Here is a 19,781-nt window from a genome sequence, read left to right as displayed (position 1 = left end):
AGTAAATAACGGAGTCAGTAATATTCTAAAACACAATAGAGATTCATGAATTAAAAAGGACACAGGGAACTTTGCGGTAGGACCCAAAAGAGTCAACAAAAACAAGGCAGGAGATATACAATCAGGCAAAAATTTACTGTGAGAATAAAATTCTCAAGGATAATTCCATAGCTTCATTTTTTTTTTTTTTTGCTTTATTCAGATATCGACAATAGTCATTTCTCATGACAAAGAAAGTGGTAAAAGGCAGTGTCAGATATGAACAGCTGAGAGAGAGAGGTCAAATGAGAAAGCTGTACTTCAGGCACAAGTGTAAAGATGCTGACTTGGGAATTTTAGACTATTAATTTGACAGCCCACCTTCCTTTTGGCAGTGCTGAGTTATAGAAGCTTCCTTCCCTGTGAACTCCCTCAGGTGGTAAAGCCTATATAAAGTGCTTGAAATGATTCTTTCTTGAAAATGTAATAAAAAAAAAAAAAACTCACTTGGTTCTTTTTTCACTAATCAAAGAGCAGGGCCACTGAACTTAGACATGAATTTAATGTCTTGGGATTATATTTGATAGACTAGATTCTTTGTTAGAATGTCGTAATGATGTGAACAAGGTCAATTGTTACAATCCTTCTGAGGTTATAGTAACTTCATTTTTCTGTCATAGTCAGAGACATTATCCTTCACCCTGGTCAGCCATCACATATTAGCCAGAGGGGCTGGCTAACCAGTTCAATAGAAACCTACCACTCTTAGAAAAATAATGTAAAATATATGCTCTAAGTATACAATTTTATTTCCTACTCATGTAAAAATATGAGACTTTCCAGTTGTCTCATTTCTCCCTTCTGGTGATTCAGGACCCTAATTTCTTCCATTCTATAGTTTCTCCTCCTCTAGTGACTCATTACCATAAATACCCCGTCAGTACCATATGGAAAACATGTGTGAAGAAAGTGTGCATATTTCTTGGTTTCTTGTAACAAATTCTATATAATAAAACACTTATGACAATTGTTCATTTTGTTTTGGTTGACAACTAACCAGATATCCACACTACCTCTAGTCTGAGTAGCCAATGACTAGACAGTTACTCCCCAGAAACAATTTCACACAATAAAAGGACAAATACATGTCTCAATATTTTTGCCATACCCACTTTACCAATTTAAAGTGTCTCAGTGTTTGTCTCATCATTTTCTACTTGCTAAGCTACTGTATTCATAATTTTGCACCTAAAGTTGCTTTTGTAAAAGTAATGACAGATAAAAAGTCTGGGGCTGTTTTTTTCCCCTATAACATTAAAAATGTATACTCAATGCTATTTCCTCCATGGCAATTAAAAGTTTCACTTGGGTAAAGTTATTCTGAGACTAAAGCATCAATGGTTTAAGCATTCTTGGAACTCAGTCTATCAGATTTACCAATGGAATAATTTGTACACATAATTTTCTACTTCTACTGCTAGGAACATAGTTTTAATAATAGCATCCAGATGGTCCTCAAGCTTAGGCATAGTTTATGTTCTAAAATTCTGTTTATATATTGATTTATGGTCTTTTAGATATTATTTTCGACATACAATACTGCTACATATGGTGATTGTCTTATACCATCCATAAAAGTCTGTTTAATTCATTTAACTGAGATACAGGACATCTGCAGTGAAAATTGTAGTAAATATTGTTGTTTTGATCACTTGGAAGCTGACTGATGATTATAGCAGTAATCTGATAGCTTTAGCCTCAACAGAACCACACAGTGTGGGAGAAGACTTATATCCTCAGGTCAGACCACTTAGGACATAAGTGTGACATGATGTGTGGGGCGGAAATGGGTTACCTGCATCCGGCAAGTCAGTGAGGTTAATGATGAGTGCTATGTTAATTGACAGAAAGGAAATCTGAGAATACCTCTGAATTCACTGTTCCAAGAGTTGAGAAGCTTGGGATTTCAGATTGATTTTCAGCTCTAGAATATTCTTTAAAAAATTCTGGATCATAACTCATATTTTACAAGTATAATTATAGCAAGACTTTTTAAAATAGGTGTATAAACTGTCTCAGTTATAGCGGACAAATTTTGATATGTTGTACTTTCACAATTATGCAGTTCAAAATATTTTCAAACTTCTCTAGTCAGTTCTTTGACTTATAAGTGATTCTCACACTTGATGCTTTTTCCTATCTTTTGCTATTTATTTTTATCCCAGTTCTACATTCTGCCCTAAATTTACCTTAATGCGATAGCAGTCTACATTATAATCCTTAGAATTTGTTAAAACTATCTAGAATAGGCTCATCTGTTAATTTTTCTGTGGAATTCAAAAGTTAACTTTTGTTATTTTTCAAAAAGCCTTAAATTTTTCTTTTTAAGAAATTCTTTAAATTATACTTTCATCCTATTATATTACTCTTCTCTTTCTGAGAATCCAAATCACATATATTCAAATTTTGTAACACTTTTATATCTCTATCTTAAATAATTTGTACTTTTAATTTATTTATTTGCTTCATGTTTTAATATGGATATTTTCTGTTGACCTATCTTTCACTTATTTAATCATGCCCTCAAATAAATTTATCTGTTGTTAAATTCACCCTGTTGAAAATTTCTTACTTTGTATTTTCTTCACATTTCTGTCCATCATTGTATAAATATTTAGCAAATAAGTCTATTGTCTACCTCATGGATATTTTCCCCTTGGTTTTGTTCATTTCTGTGTTCTGGCATACCTACTTGATAATCTTTTATTGAATACCTGCCATTTGCACATTAAAATATATAGATTTTGCAGATGTTTCCTTTTTCTTCAAAGAAGTTTAAGTTTTGTACTAGACATCAATCAGAAACATTGATATAATGCCATACTAGCTTTTAAACATTCTTTGAGTTTTAAACATACTTTTATTATCTGGAAGATATTTCTATTAGCTGGAAGATATCCCTTCAAATATATTGGCTGAAAAGCCTGGGATATTGGTAATGATCCATATTACTTAAACAGCTGAATTCCAATACTTATTTCTTAAACACTATGTTATTGCTTCATATTCTGCTTAAGTTGTTTAGCCCCTGCATCTGAAATATATTGTGATTTTTAAAAATATTTGGCTCCATTGCACCCATAATTCAGCAAATGTCTTAAGAAAATTTAAAATAAGAACCTCCCTGGCAGTGCAGCAGGTTAAATTACAGTACTATGAAGCTATCTGCAGCCACTGCAGCATGAGTTCGATCCCCAGCCAGGGAGGTGACCCACATGGTGCTGTAGGTCTCTCCTGTCCTTCCCACTGATCCCCTCAGCAGTGTATTTCAGTAGATCTGCCTGTTCCATTCCGCAGTCTTTCTCTGGTGAACCCTCTCAACCCCCCTGCAAGAGCTGGCTTGTACTCCAGTTCTTATATGCATAAATAAATATTTTTAAGTTAACTTTTATGATATGTTTGATGGATGCATTTTCACTCAAAACTTTTCAGAGATTTTAATTATTTTTACCCCTAAGGCCCCTTCCAATTACCTCTATTTTGGATCTATTTTCTAGATCTTTTATTGATGCTTCTTTTCCAGTGTATCGGCTCTGGAATCAATTCTTGACTCATCTGAATTTGTGAGTCTCACTTTGCCCTTCCACTGAGTTTTCAGTGACCACTTCTGGTAGCTGTCAAGATGGAGTTGTGTCTATGTAACACAAGGGCTGGCAGTTTTTCTTCTAAGTGTAAGGGATCCTCATCCCTTCTGGAGGTCAGTGCTTCCACAAGTTAAATCTCTGCTGTGGCCTGTATAAATTTATTACTAAATACCTTCATTCAAAAAGATTAATTTATCTGACTTTTTTAGGCCTATATTTCATTAGATCATTCTGTTTACACTCAACAAGATATAGTTACAAGAAGATCAGAAATGCTCTAGGTTCTAAACAGTGAAGGTCAATTTTTTTGTTTGTTTGTTTTTTGGGGAAAGTGGCTGATTGATCATAGCAGTCTAAACAAAGCATTCTCAATTAAGTATTAATTCTTATGCTTTCTGTCTGCTACTAAAAAAAAATGTTCAACTCTATTCAAAAAAAAAATGAGTCCCAGATATGGTAAAAATTCAAGTCATATTGTTTCTGCTCTGACACAGTTCTGCTTACCTATGGGAGCCATGTAGTATGTTGTAAGGCTGGGGGCTTTCAAGTCATATAAACCTTTGTTCAAATCTCCACTTCATTTTCATTAGCTAGGATTAAAATTTTTATTTAAATTCTCCAAAACAGAGCCATTGCTAAGTTATAGGAATATAGTGAGAGTTAAAGTTAGTTGTAACTTTCCATCTAATGCTGATATCTCTTGCTTAATAACTGATAGTAAGATTGCAATGCATGTACACTACCTAAATGCACCTTTTATTCAACATCAGACATCTTTCAGATACTATTAGTAAATTTTAGCCCAAACCAATTCCAGTACCAGAACTAGTAGAGTATTAGAACTTTGGGTAACTCAACTGTTTGCAATATTAACCTGCTAGCAATGTCATAGCAAAAGCACCATAGCCTGGTGTCTTGAACAATAAAATGCATTTTCTTATCATACCTAGGTGTGGACAAAACTGATTTTTCTGAGGCCTCTCACTGGCTTTTGGGTGGCTGCCTTGTCTGTGCGCTCTTAGAGGGCCGTCATGTGTCCTAATCCTCTTGCAATAAGAACCCCATCAGATTGGATTAGAGCTCACCCTAATGTTTCATTTTGATTTTGACTTCTTAGTGACCTTGCCTCCAAATAGAAATTTTGACTTATTGAGGGTTCTGACTTAGACAACTCAATTTTGCAGGAGGACTTCATTTACCTCTAACACCATTCCTCTGGTTCTTCCTTTATTAAGTAATGTTATGGGGTCAGGGACTGAGGGGATACCATCATTATTTCTATTATTCTTCCGCAAAAAGGCTGTGCTGAGGTACTGATCTAATAATTGTGACTTTATAAAAAAAGCTCAATAGTAGTATTTAGTTGAACAATGACTGTAGTTGAACCATTTCTATAATATTCTCAAATTTCCTTCAACAACACAGAAAAATAATCAATTGCTTTTAAAATTTTAGATTTTACTGGAGCTGCTATCTCCAGACATTGATGGCTGTAGGATTCCAAATAATTTCTTTTTGCTCTGGCTGTTAAATTATATACACGTTGATGTGGGACAGAATCAAGTATAGGCTGGTAGTGTGGGTTGGTGTGGTGAATTGATTGGTGGTAAAAGAATTCACCAGAGACAGAGTGGAATATAGAAGAGGCAGGTTTATTGAAATGTGCTGATAAAGGAAGCAGCAGACAAGGAAGAAGTCTGTTGCATGCCGAAAAGTTCAGATGGATCTGGTTAGAGTGGCTGTTGTGGGGTGGGTTCCAACCAATGAGCCAAATTTGCATCAGGGATCCTCAATTTAATGGCCCAAGTTCTCCAGGGTAATCTCATTCACTCCCTTCATCGATTTAAGCCTCTCAATCCCACCTGCAAGTAAGGAATAGTGGCTCACCTGTTAAATATAGTAATGATACCATGGTATGTGTGTATGTGGGGGTGTGTGTATGTGTTTGATAAATTTCATTCCTGTAGTAATTGTTTCCTCTGTTGCTTTTTTTTTAATATTTATTTATTTATACATACAGAACTGGGGTACAGGCCAGAGGTGCAGGTGCTGTGAGAGGATTCATCAGAGACAGAGTGGGGAGCAGAACAGGCCGACTAACAAAGTACTTAGCTGAGGGGAGCAGAGGGCAGGTCAGGAGAGGTCTGCATGCAACCATATGGTCACCTCCTGGGCAGGAATTGAACTCATGCAGAAGTGGCTTCAGCTTCTTAGTGCTGTGCTTTAACCCGCTGCGCCACCAGGGAGGGCCCGCTGGTCTTTTTTATAAAGACTTCAAAACTTGTTTTTAGTCTCTTATAAATATTCGCTACTATGCTATCTGTTCAAACAGCTACTGTTCTAAAATCTAGTAATCTTTACTATTAAATTTATTATTTTAATATTAATTTTTTTACTACAAAACAGCATAATAATTAAAGGTAATGCATTACTCTTAATTTCTGCCCTAATTATGCTATTGCAAAATGATAAAGTACTGAGAATTATCAGAAGCAGGAAGCCATATGTGGAAACATGGGGGAATAATATTTAGAAAGGAGAAGCCAGCAAACACACAGACACTCAATGCCTCTAATGCATTTGCATATGCCAAAGTACAAAGTGTCATATGCATGTTTAATTTAATATTTTTATATTTCTATAAATAATGCTTAGGAAAATTTAAAGATTACATTTCCTTTAATGATGCTCTGCCTTAAATAGCTGCTTTATAAAATTTTAGTCAGAATTTAATAAAAAATAATTTATAATCCAAATATACAACGTTGCTTATCTTCAATTATAAATTAATTATACATCTAATATCTATTCTTCCTCCATTATAGGATCTTAAGCTCCCTAACACGTGTCCTTTTCTATCCTTAAAAAAAAAAAACAAAACAAACTGAGATGGGAAAAAACACAAAATGATGTAAAAATGTTATATTATAAAAAGAAAATCAAAACAGGTATTCTTTTTGTTGGTGGATGTTTTCTTATCTTCTACAAGTGTCCAGTATTCCAGTAAAGCTAATGTTAAGGAATCAGACCATGGGTGTGAACCACTCCTGTTCTGCTTCCATAGTCTTCACTCTTAGCTTTGACTCTTGGTTTTGCTAACACATGTCCTGAGCCAAAGGGGATGTGAGGAGAGCCAGTAGAGCATCAGGGTCCACCCAGCTCCATCTTGTATATGAAAACACAGCATAACTTCCCTGACCTGCCTATGGTTCAGTAACACTGTAATTTCTACCTCACAGCAGAAACACACACATGGCTGGTGATTTCCCCCACAGTGAAATTAGACTATAGCTCTTTAAATGTGTTGACCTTTGTGTTTCCCATAAACACAGGTTGTATTTACTTGGGATAAATATTTTTCCTATATTTATAGGAGTGTGTGTGTGCCTGTGTGCATGATCCTCAAAAAAAAAAAAACTAGGCTAGTTTTGAGAGACAACCACTGTTAAGTCTTTATTGTGTGAGGAATGAAGAAAAGTGGAGAATAGAACCCACGTGAAGTAATAACAATAATAGCTGTTGTTTAGTGATTACTATTTGTCAGGTTCTAGGCAAATACTTTATGCACATTGTTTCCTTAAATCCTTGAGTTAGGTCTATGGAAGACCTATGTTAGGTATATGAAAGCATCTAAAGAGTGAATTGTCCCAGATTTACATTTCTTGGGTGGTGATGGAATCTGGGGCTGAAGCTAGAGATCCCATATTTCAAAAGTAGATTCCATAGACTTATACTATTTTTTTAAGATGTATTTGTTGGTGCAGGGGTAGTGAGAGGATTCGCTAGCGACAGAGTGGGGAACAGAACAGGGAGATTGACAAAGTACACTACTGAGGGGAGCAGCGGGTGGGTCAGGAGAGGTCTGCTGCGCCATGTGGATGACCTCCGGAGCTGGGATGGAACTTGCACTGAAGCGGCTGTGGCTCACTTGCAATGCTGTGTCCTAACCTGTTGTGCCACCAGGGTAGGCTAACTTATACTGTTTTTTGAGAACAAAAGACAAAGCTGAGAACAAAATGACCCATTATTGCAATTGTCAGTTTCAAAGAACTTCAGATTTATCTACGCAGTAGTTTCTCCCTCAATATAGATGTCAATTTGAGGGAAAATGGACATTCAGATTCTCTTATAATTTCCTTCTCTAGCATCCAATTTGTCATTTCCCTCTTGAAACTATGCCAGTTATTTGCTTTAAATTTCACATTTATAATAAAAACCCACACTACTTCAAAGAATCTAGAAAATTTATGTTACTCAGGCAATGTTTGAATTTATATTACTGAACAATGCAGGTATGCTCATGGAATATTTTATTTTGGTTAAGGGAAATAAATAATACATATCACATTAGTAAAATTCATATATTGGAAATAGATGCTGAGAAAAATAAAATATAACTGGGGAATGCTGGTGGACATTCCAGTTGAGAGTTCCAGTTTTTTATCATGTTTTCAGGAAAGAATAGTTATTAAGAAAGAACAGTTCAGTCAAAATCTCAGGAAAGACAGTGTATACCATCATATATAAAAGTGGCAGAACAGTAGGTGCTTGCTATGTCCCAGATCATCTGGAAGTCAGATAATAGTGGGGAAACAAGAAAGAAAGAGTAAAGCCAGATCAGTTCAAAGCAACTTTAAGTCATGGTAAGAATACACTCAGTGGACAGACAATGTGGCATTTTAAGAACAGGGACAACCTTACCCAATTTATGAAAAATGGGCTTATTTTGCTTTGCTAGACAATTGGTTGATCAGATGAGCATCTCTGAGGAACCAATGACAATTTCAAGCTTTCTATGCCAATAATCTGAAAGATTTAACAAAATGCAAAGAGATCTTAAATCTTTTTTATTTTTAAAGATTTATTTATTTGTACATACAGAACTGGGGTACAGGCCAGAGGCTGCGGGGTGGCGAGAGGCTTCACCAGAGATAGTGGGGAGCAGAGCAGGCAGATCGATGAAGTACACTGCTGAGGGGAGCAGCGGGTGGGTCAGGAGAGGTCTGCCACGCCATGTGGATCTCTTCGGGGAAGGCGGGAATTGAACTCATGCGGAAGTGGCCTTATCTTCTCAGTGCTGTGCTTTAACCCGCTGCGCCACCAGGGAGGGCCCGAGATCTTAAATCTTAAAAAGAATCATCTTAAAAAGAATAACAATCTTAAAAAAAATAGCAAACTTAGGAATGAAAATGGGATTCAAAGACTTTTTGATTATAGGTATGTTAGACAGCCAAGAAATGGATAATTGGATGATCAGACAGAAGAAAATAAGGGCAGTAGAGTTAAAAAAAAATCAGTAAAATAGCTGTAGTAATAATTAAAATGAAATATATTGGCTCAAACTAGTGGCACCAGTGAGTGGAGAATGAATATCTGAGCAAATTTTGAAGGTAGAGTCAACATAATTCAGTCATAGAATGAGCATCTCTGAGGAACCAATGACAATTTCAAGCTTTCTATGCCAACAGCCAGAAAGAGAGATTTTAACAAAATGTGAAGCCCATTGGAATAGCAAGCATAGGAATGAAAATGGGATTCAGAGACTTGTTGATGGTAGGTATGTCAGACAGCCAAGACAACTTCCCAGAAGGCCGCTGAATTTCCTGAGGGGAGTCTGGAATTTGTCAGCATGTAAATGGTTTTTAAGGCAAGGCCATCTACGTAATTCGTGAGGTGCACTGGAAAATGAAAATGCAGAACTCCTTGTTAAAAAAACTTAAAATTTCAAAACAGTGACAGTGGAGAATTGACCCAAATGTGGGGCCCTTCTAAGTGAGGGCATTCAGCAAACAGGCTTGAGGCCATGATTTCAAATGTGATCAGGAGAGTAATGTGGGTGGGTAGATGGATGATGGATGGTTGGATGGATGGACGATGATAGACTAGACAGACAGACAGATAGATAGATGTCTAAGGACTGAGGTCTGTGGTACTTTAAATATTTTTGAGAGATGAGAATTCCTCAGAATTGTCTAACAAAGTGAAATCAGACCCTCTCTGGTGGTGCAATGGGTTTCAGTACCGTATCCACTGTAGCACATGTTCTATACCAGACCAGGGAGGTGACCCACATGGCACAGCAGACCTGTCCTGACCCACCTGCTGCTCCCCTCAGCAGTGTGCTTCAATCAGTCAGCCTGTTCTGCTCCCCACTCTGTCTCTGGTGAATCTTCTCTCTGCCCCTACACATCTGGCCTGAACCCCAGTTCTGTGTACATAAATCAATCAATCTTTAAAAGAAAGAGAAATCAGCAGGGCATTTATTGAAACTAACAAAAGAGAAACAATGATTATTGACTCAGAGGTTGTTTGTGAGTGTCCAGGCCCAACCACAAGAGTGGCTTGTTGCCTCTGCTGCTTGCTGTGGCCCAATATTTGGGGAGTATTATTAGAGTTGGAAGTGTCACATATTGGGTTCACTTAGGGATTTTCCACCCAAGACTACTCCAGAATTTCTCTGTAAATTTCTCTAGCTTTAACAAAAATGTTTTAAATCACTTCTAGTAGTAATGAGATTTTGAAGTCCATTGGCTGAAACTCTACTGAAAAGCAGAAGAAAAATCCATTTGGGGACAGGTGCCACTTGGCACAGATGAGGGAATAGGTAACAGAAACTGAGAAAGGCAGGCTTTAAGTGTTAACATAGATTTCTGACTTTCAGATTGTGTGTGAAGAAGCCAAATTGAACTTGACTGACTTAGCAAAGAGTGACATTAAATCTTCCTGGGCAAGGCAAAAATATTCAAAAATAAACTATTTATCATCACATGGCACCTGTTTTGTGCATTAGCTATCACACAGTTAACCTTAGTTATTAAAGGGTTGAAAACGTACCAGGCTGTCTCAGCAGCTATGAAGTTCTGTGTGCAGGGAGCTGATGCAAAGTAAAAGACTGACCTTTCTTCTGGGGTAATGTAATCTCCTCCCTCATCACTCTTCTGGAGTCGTTAGTGATCCCAGCCATGACCTACATTCAGTAGACCCTGGATGTGCACAGATGACCCCTTTGGAGAATGAGGAAGGAGATGCAGTAGATTCCAGAAATGATGTCGTGTTTGAATGCTCCATTGTGCCTGTTCCTCCTCCCTGGCATATCCAGAGATCATTTCAATCTGCCTCAGTGCACCTGGCTTCTTCAGGTTTGCAGTGGCCATGCAGTGCAGAGGCAGAGAAGTGACAGGCAATCAGTAGATGTAGTAGGACACAAACTCCCCTTCCTCTAGGTATCAATATTTTGATGGGGAAACAGTGGGGCATTAAAAAAAATGGTTGGAAAAAAGGTTACATTAGCATAGCCAACACCATTGTTGACATCTTGGAAAGGACTTACATTGGTTATTGGGAGTTAATATCATTCTCTCTGCATTCTGGTGAGCTGATACAAAAAGCCAGTGTGTTATGCTAGAACTGGAGCACAGTGAATAGGGTTTTCTGATCAGCAAATAGAATGGCTTTGGGGCAAAATTTTATTCTGCTTAATATGAAGCCCACTCACAAAAGCTTTTTCTTTAGCACCTAGAGCTAAGCATGGCCGTCAGCTCTTTAACAGAGCTGTGGATTTTGAGTAACTGGCTGAAAGGGTCTGCTCTTGCCTTGTGTGCTTGTGTAGCATTCTAGATTCAGAAGTGTAGCAAGTAATATTTGTTGAGCTGTACTATTGTGCCCTTTAAAACATTTTATTAAGATTATGTTCTTTCACCCTACAAACAGCCCTTCAATGCAAATGAGCAAAGTATGATTTCTCCAATTTCACAAGTAAGACCTTAAAGATTAGAGAGGAAATAAAATCACACAGCTGTCCAACTTCAGGGCAAGGATTTTTTTTTTTCCTCTACATGGAGGAACTGGTCAGAGGTACAGAGGGTGTACCTCTGTAGAGAGGATTTGCTAGAGACAGATTCGGGAGAAGAACAGGTGGATTTACTGAAACACACTGTTGAGGGGAGCAGCAGGCGTGACAGGAAAGGCCTGCCTTGTTGTATGTGGGTCTGCTCCGTGGTGAGGAATTGCATTCAGGCCATAATTACGATAGGCTGAGACTTACTCCTCGGCCAGCAAAAAGTCCCTGCAGGAAAGTTTTAGTAGCAGAAGAGGAAGTTATGGACTCATCTGGTGGGTTGGCTTACAGCTTTGCCATCTGTAAGCCAACTTCAAAGTTTTTCTGTACATTTTTTTTAAGATTTATTTATTTATGCATACAGAACTGGGATACAAGCCAGATTGCAGGGGCAGAGAGGTTTCACGGAGACAGAGCGGGGAACAGAACAGGCAGATCCACAAACTACACTGCTGAGGGGAACAGCGGGCAGGTCAGGAGAGGTCTGCCGCGCCATGTGGGTCACCTGCGGGACGGGGATCGAACGTGCACTGAAGTGGCTGTTGCCAGCTTGCAGTGCTGTGTCCTAACCCATTGCGCCACCAGGGAAGGCCTGCACTTCTCTTTACCTTAAAAAATGTGGTGCTGCATCTCAAATTTCAGTCTGCTCAAACATGGTTCAAGTAATTAGAATCTTATGTAGGTCTACAACAACCCATGAGGATATTTTGGAATCAAGCACCCATTTCAATCTCTAAATATAATCTCTCTTTTCTTTAAACATGGGATATATTAGTGAAGGAGTAGGTTTCCCTAGCTTGAGAGTGGGTGACATTTTCATTTCTATGCTTGTTTTGATTTTTTTTTTTTGGCTTTCATTGAGGTTATGATCTATTATGTTTTTTAATTTTTATTAGATTTTCAAAGCTGAAATTTAAAAACTCAGTCTACTTACAGCACAAGGCCCTTAAACAAATGCTAGTGCACTCTTAAGTTATAGGGTTTGGACTAGGATTTTGTACAGATGTTTTTCTGTATTAAATCCACATTACAGGGCCCTCCCTGGTAGCACAGCATGTTAAATCACAGCACTATGGAGATATCCACAGGCACTACAGCAAGAGTTCGATCCTTCACCTCGGAGGTGACCCACGTGGTGCAGCAGACCTCTCCTAACCTGCTCGCTGCACCCCCTCAGCAGTGTATTTCAGTCAGTCTGCCTGTTCTGCTCCCCACTCTGTCTCTGGTGAATCCTCTCATCCTCTACACCTCTGGCCTGTCCCTCAGTTCTGAATATATAAGAAAATAAATCTTTAAATCCACATTACAACATTTCAGAAGTTGCTTCATGAGAGCCTTATTTGAAAACAGCATTGTAGTGTAATGTCAGGCAGTAGTATCTACTGGAGAAAATGTACACTAGCAGAGAACTGTTTAAACCTATGGTCTGCTTTTTTCATCTTCCAATGAGTTGGTTTGCTGAATGGAGACAAGCAGTTATGTACTGACTATTGAAACTGGTACTCCAGAATCTACATGTTTAGTTCTTAGCCAGACTGTATTTACCACATAGCACAGATAATTCTGAATAAGGGAAAATGATCATGTATTCATATGATAGCAGAGGGAATTTATAAGATTAAAAACTGAAAGTTACTTGTTATTTGGACTAATTCTACACATTTTAGCAAAACCAACAGATTAAGACATATAAAATGAATCCAGTAATCATTGTGGCTGTCCCCATTATTTCATTTGTGTGATCTCTGGAGGTTTTCTGTTTGGTTTTTGTTTATTTTTAAGAACAACTGCTTTGGCAGAGTCTTTCTGGGACAAAACCGATGGTTGCCTATTTGAGTGGCTTTGGAATATTTACGTTTGTTTTGCATTTGATTGTAAACTTTCCTTATCTTTATGTCATTTTTCTGCCCCACATTTTCTTCATAGGTCTTCCATAGCAATGATAGCTGGAGGACAAGTAGGAAATCAGGGAGGATTAACGAACACATGAGCAGTTTATGAGTATTCCTAATGATAAGTCGCTTAAGGGAGATTTATAAGGTTTCAAGGCACATAGTGGCATTCTACCTGGAACTTGTTAATGGCAGTAGGTTCTCAGATCTTCCAAATTTAACATAATGTGTAGTGATTTGCTTCTTTGCGGAGGGATGTATTTGAATTATATTTCTATGGAGGCTGGTAGGTATAAGTCTAGTCTAGAAACTGGATTCATCCCTCACTACTTTGTGTTTCCTACTTAAAATGTCAGCAACTCTGTTGAAGTCATTACCAGTATCCATTTAAGGACTGGAAATTTATGGAAGACATATTGTGCATGATTTGTCTCACTCAGCAGGTTTTTGAAGAGCTTCACATACCTAAATTTAGCATTTTTGAGTAAGTACTGTGTCTATAATCTTATATAGTTTCTTAGAAATATGTATAAAAATATGTAATTGATAGGTTCTAAGGAAGTTTATGCACTAGTTTTATATTTCATATAAATCCCTATAGAGTTCATGTAAAATCTTAATCACAATGCTACTCATTATTAAGTTTGTCTTTGTATTATTTTTTTAATATATTAGTGCTTAGGTGAAAAATAAACATCATAATAAAGATTTATCATGGAGGATTTCCAGAATGTGAAGCAAACTAATCCCATATCACCTCATTTAAGGCTGTTAGCATAGTCACAATAAGGTCTTATGGGAAAGACTGACTTAGTGCTAGTTGACTTGAACTACAAATGCAATAACTTACATGGTATGATTTCACTGAGATAGTGCCTTTCACTGGTACCCGATTCTCAATAGTTTGGATAATTCTTTACCTCCATGCTTTTATCTAAGATAAATTGTCTCTCCTATGAAAAGGCAACTCTATAGCTGATTTTAGTCAGGTGAATGTTTTTAGATCCTTTACTGAAAAGAACACAATTAGTTCAGGAAATATTACAGGGTCAGATATAATCTGACAACTTGATAATTTGTCAGACCTAATTTGGTGGACTCTGCCTTTTCAGAGGAATTATAAAAGTGACATATACTAATGAGGACATGCAGTCTGGTAAAGGGATCTCATCATAACCTTAAAAATATGACTTCCCATGTGGTCCAAGTACTCTATATTATTTGGAGAAATTATGTTTTGGGCTACGACATGAAAAATAAAAACAGATGAAAGATTTCAACTTTTAAAGAGTTGATATATGTATCAATTACATATATAGAATGGAACATTATCCACCTATATGTGAATTTAATAAGAAGGTAGATACTAATCCTTCTTGCCACCAATAAATAAATAAAAAGAAAATGATAACTGTGAAATGATGCATATGTTAATTAGCTTGATTGTGATGATCATTTCACAAATATGTGTCAAAACATCAAGTCACATACCTTACATTAATTTCTGGGTTTTTTTTTTTTGTTGCAGTTTATTTATATATATTTTACTCCATTGTTCATTTTTGTATATTGTTTGCATTTTTTTAGATTTATTTATTTATTTATGCATACAGAGCTGGGGTACAGGCCAGAGTTACAGGAGCAGTGAGAGGATTTACCAGAGACAAAATGGTGAGCAGAACAGGCAGGTGGGCAAAGTACACTGCTGACGGGAGCAGCGGGTGGATCAGGAGAGGTCTGCTGCACCATGTGGATCACCTCAGGGACTAGGGATTGAACTCACACTGAAGTGACTGATGCCAGCTTACAGTGCTGCATCCTAACCTGTTGCGCCACAAGGGAGGCTCCCTAATTTCTGTTTTTTAATTACAAGCCAATAACACTACAGAAGGAAAAAATATTAAAATGTTACCATATCTATTACATACCATAATGACATAAAAGCCTAAAGTATTGTTTTTAGGTGTAGCTTTTTCAGTTTATTAACATCTATACTGTATGAAGAAACATTTCCTCAAGAGACCGTTCTTTCCACAATCAATTTCAGTGGAATAAGGGTAAGAAGTAACACAGGAGAAGAATTATCAAAATGTAGGTGTCAAGTTCCTCTTTCCAAAGGTTTACTTATGTCTTCATGAGGCAATCTTATGTATTTTGTAAAAGCACCCCAGTTTGTTTTGATATGCCATGATGTTTAAGACGTCCTCTAGAAGTGTTCTTTAGAGAGAATTCCAAATTTATCTGATCTTGTAGCTGGAATGAAGTTGCGGTATGAAGGAGTCACTGTTGGCATTATTCAAGAATCATGTACCATAGTGATGTTCAGCACTATTTCACTCCCACTCAGTTTATATGAAATTTACCTTCTAAGTTAAATTTACTGTTAAAAGAATAACACTTGATCCTGTAACACTTTCCTGAAGAAGGTTTGTGTGGTATAAAACGTTCATCTTTTGTTAGAGAGGATTAGCTCTCTTCCCACTCTATGTTTAATTATAATCTAAACAGAGAACTGAGGACCATCAGCTTAGCTGTCTGTTTTAAGGAACTGGACATAGCAATCATGATCTTGCCTGCATTTACAAGTGGAGATAAAGGAAACCCTTAGTAGGATAGGGCAATTTCAATAAGTATAAGGTGCTACGTATGCCCTTTAGGCAGGAGGATGGAATGATTGTAGAACATGATTGTTATTTGCTTTATCTTAGATCGGGTTTACCAACATGTATTCTTTTTTTTTTTTTTTTCCCTCCCCTCAGATGTACATCCAGACAACAACACTTACTGTCTCCATGAGCTTAAGCGCTTCGGTGTCTCTGGGCATGCTCTATATGCCTAAGGTTTATATTATAATTTTTCATCCAGAGCAGAACGTTCAAAAACGCAAGAGGAGCTTCAAGGCTGTGGTGACAGCTGCCACCATGCAAAGCAAATTGATCCAAAAAGGCAACGACAGACCAAATGGCGAGGTGAAAAGTGAACTCTGTGAAAGTCTTGAAACTAATAGTAAGTCATCTGTAGAGTTTCCGATGGTCAAGAGTGGGAGCACTTCCTAACAGATGTACGTTGAACATTCTTCTACTGGTGTTGGGGACGTTGCTGCGTGGTTCCACCGTGTGTGGTGTTCTCACACCATGAGGCCATCAGGGTTTTAAAACCATTCAGTTAGAATAGAAAGATGGCAAACAAGTGCCGCTTTCTAGAGCATGAACGGGCACAGAATCTCTTTCACGCAGGGGACACTCAGCTCTCCCTGTGGGGACATCATAAAGCCTGAAGTTTGCAGCTGCCTTCCATTTATAAAGCTACCATCCAGTGCTTAGTAGCTGTTCTCCAGGCTTTGCTAGTTCAATAGTGGTTGATCTTTGTAGAATTAATTGTTAACTAATACTTATAGAATATGCAACTGAAGATTAATCTGATGGAAATAAAATATTCATTTAGGGAAATGAGAAAAGTATTCATACAACATTTAGGTTCAGTCATAGTTCATTTTTCTCCCAAGTCATCCCTTTTGTACCCTTAGATGTTCCCTTGATGGATTTATTAAAATAACTAGAGCTCTTTTCTGGAAGCCCCTAGCCATTTTAGAACCTCAATCTACTTTCCTTTCCTCACTGACTTGTATCTTCTTTATAATCAATCCTTAAAGATGCACATGATATTACACACTGGTCTGAGCTCATCCAGTACAGTTTCACTCAGCTATTCTAGACCATTTTGACATCTACATAGATTAAAGATTTACATATTGTAAATTACCAGAAATCTGAGTGTCATAAAAACAAACAAAAAGGCATCCTGATTACTAGATTTAGTAGATAGAACACAGAGAAATAAAAACTAATGTGCTTGAATCAGAGTGACTTTCTGTCTTGGGAATACAACATTGGGACTTAAATTTAGGATAAGGCACCATGCAAAAGTATTCTCTTCCTCACAGATTGCTCTAGCAGGTTATAAAAACTTACTCTCTATGCTTTTGACACAAAATACAAGGAGGATTAAGATTTGATGTGATCTAATGGAATTATAATAATTTATAGTCTTTACTAGATTCATAAACCTCCCATACGTCAAGATTTTCAGATGGACATTGTTTGCTTAACATCCCACATACAGAAATGTCCCCCGAAGGTGAGTATTGACTAAATAAACTTGTTGGCTTCATTGACCCTCAGAATTATTGGTCAGTTCTTCTAGGAAGATTACCTTTTAGTTTGGTAATACCAATTTATTCACATGTAGATAAAGACACTTTTAAGAATGCCACAGAATGTCACCTTTCTACAAATATGAAGCCTTGTGAAACTACAAGAGAGGACACAATAAATGTGGGTTTTAGTAACAAATCATCTCTGATCATTGGTAGACAATTTAGTAATAATGGACCTTTTGGAACTTTTAGCAAAAGATGCACTGTGACTACAATCAACAGGAACACTTGTGATTTGAGAGTTGAATTTTATCTGTTTTTCTGTCTTGAAAGCATCAAGTAGGAAGTTAAAACCTATTGTAGGATGCTGGCAGACTGCTGTTGGACAGTGAGGTGCTTGGAACACTGGCATGTCTCAGGATCACTCAAGGGAGTCTATAGCTTTGCTGTTCTTTACCAATAATCCAGAAAACTTTCTGCAGTTTGCTTGCAAATGGGAACAACAGATATAGAATAAAATAAACACCAATTTCCCAAATTACCTCTGGAAAGTAGTGAGGAAAATTTTAATAGGCTTTCCCCAGAGGATGGAAGAAAACAGCAAAAGCAATATTACATGGTCAAAACTCTAGCAAGTATGTAAAATAATGGTACCTCCATAACAATTTTAAAAATAAAATGAAAAATAATTTAAAAATGTGTATTAGTTCCCTGAAGATGAAAATTCTCTGTACTGAAAAATATTAATCCTACATTATAAAAATGTCTTATACATTTTCTGTTTATGATTTTTTTCATGATACTGAAATGCTATTTTTTTATGGTACACATGCATTTCCCTATGTTCTCTGCAACAAGGATGATGAAATATTACAAATAGGCAACTGTATGGGGATGGGGTTAAGCCTGTAATATTCTGGGAGAGTCAGAAGCTCACCTAAAACAATGAATCAAGATCAAGTCAATCACAACCTGAAAAGCTAAATTGTACCTGTAGATTTTAGTGTAATCATCTTTAATAGGATTGCACTGGATTTCAATGGATTGGTCCAGTTAAATGATTATAGTTCACACATTCAGGAGAGAAAACTTGTGATTTTTTTTTTTCTTAAAGTATACAGAACTGGGGTACAGGATGGAGGTGCAGGGGCAGTGAGGGGATTCACCAGACACAGAGTGGAGAGCAGAACAGGAAGATCGATGAAGTACACTGCTGAGGGGAGCAGCTGGCAGGTCAGGAGAGGTCTGCCGCGCCATGTGGGTCACCTCCCAGACTGCGGATCAAACTCACAGTGAAGTGGCTGCAGCTGGCTTGAAGTGCTGTGTTCCAACGTGTTGTGCCACCATGGAGGGTCACTTGTGATATCTCTACATATTCTTTTATAGACCCATCCAGAGCACCATTGCTAAGCTTCAGTCCCATGCATGACTAAGGATCCTGGGCCCTCTGTGTTCTTGTTATCTTTACTGTGTGCACCAGTGTCTTGAGTTGAGTCAGAAGTATTATATAATCTAAAGTGTGTCAATAGCCCAAATAACTTCAATGCTGTATTTTCCTTCTGAAAGTATGTCTTATAGTTTTAGAAGTATAATTGAAAGTAGGAAATGGGTGTTTGCTATTCACTATAACTAGGATCATGCCTGTTCAAATTTAAAACCTTGACTGTTAAAATGGTTGAGTCTATTCTAAATAAATTCAGGGTTAGTTAATCTACCAAAATAAAATCCCTGGTGCCGCATTCACACATGTTCTGCAACCTGGCTTTTGATAAATTACCATTACTACAATCAAAGGACAAAGATATGCATAGAAGAAGTATTTTGTAAACTATAAATCACTGTATAAAGGTAAAAATATCTCTGCCATGAAAACAGACTTATCTTTCATTAATAGAAAAGAGAAAATCTAAAATTAAAAAAAAAAACTATTATTTCAGTATCCTTTTCTTCTTTTTTCACATTTTTATATGTAAAGAATTTGATAATTGTGACTACTATTCCATTGTTTTTGTTTTTTCCCTGAACAATTAAGTTTTTATGATATACAACAATGTTGCCATTCATGCTGTAGAGTTCTCAAGTGCATCATAATTAGAAACTCATCTTAAAAATGACTTATTAAAAAAAAATGACTTATGTCAGGAATTCTGGCAACGTAATTAAGATTTTATAAGTTCCAAAGATGGGGCCCTCCCTGAAGGTGCAGTGGTTTAAAGCAAATATGTAGATTGCTAGAGAGAAAAATGATGATTGCAATAGAAAAGCAAGTACAA

General features: G+C 37.0%; 1 protein-coding gene across 3 annotated transcripts in view; it reads left to right on the top strand.

Moving 5' to 3' along the window:
- The window catches only part of GRM8 (glutamate receptor, metabotropic 8), a 697,091-nt gene that overhangs the window by 672,761 nt on the left and 4,549 nt on the right, over positions 1–19,781 (top strand). For 2 of the 3 annotated variants that reach the window (XM_004676994.2, XM_012721074.1), the window contains exon 10: positions 16,112–16,358. In XM_004676994.2, the coding sequence (XP_004677051.1) occupies positions 16,112–16,358 (247 nt within the window). Of the gene's footprint in view, positions 1–16,111; positions 16,414–19,781 lie in introns of all 3 variants that reach the window. The other variant, XM_004676995.1, reaches the window with a different exon arrangement.

The sequence above is a fragment of the Condylura cristata genome, unplaced genomic scaffold, assembly GCF_000260355.1.
Source record: "Condylura cristata isolate star-nosed mole 26May11 unplaced genomic scaffold, ConCri1.0 scaffold00005, whole genome shotgun sequence".
NCBI lineage: Eukaryota > Metazoa > Chordata > Mammalia > Eulipotyphla > Talpidae > Condylura > Condylura cristata.
This window is presented reverse-complemented; position numbering and strand designations above follow the sequence as displayed.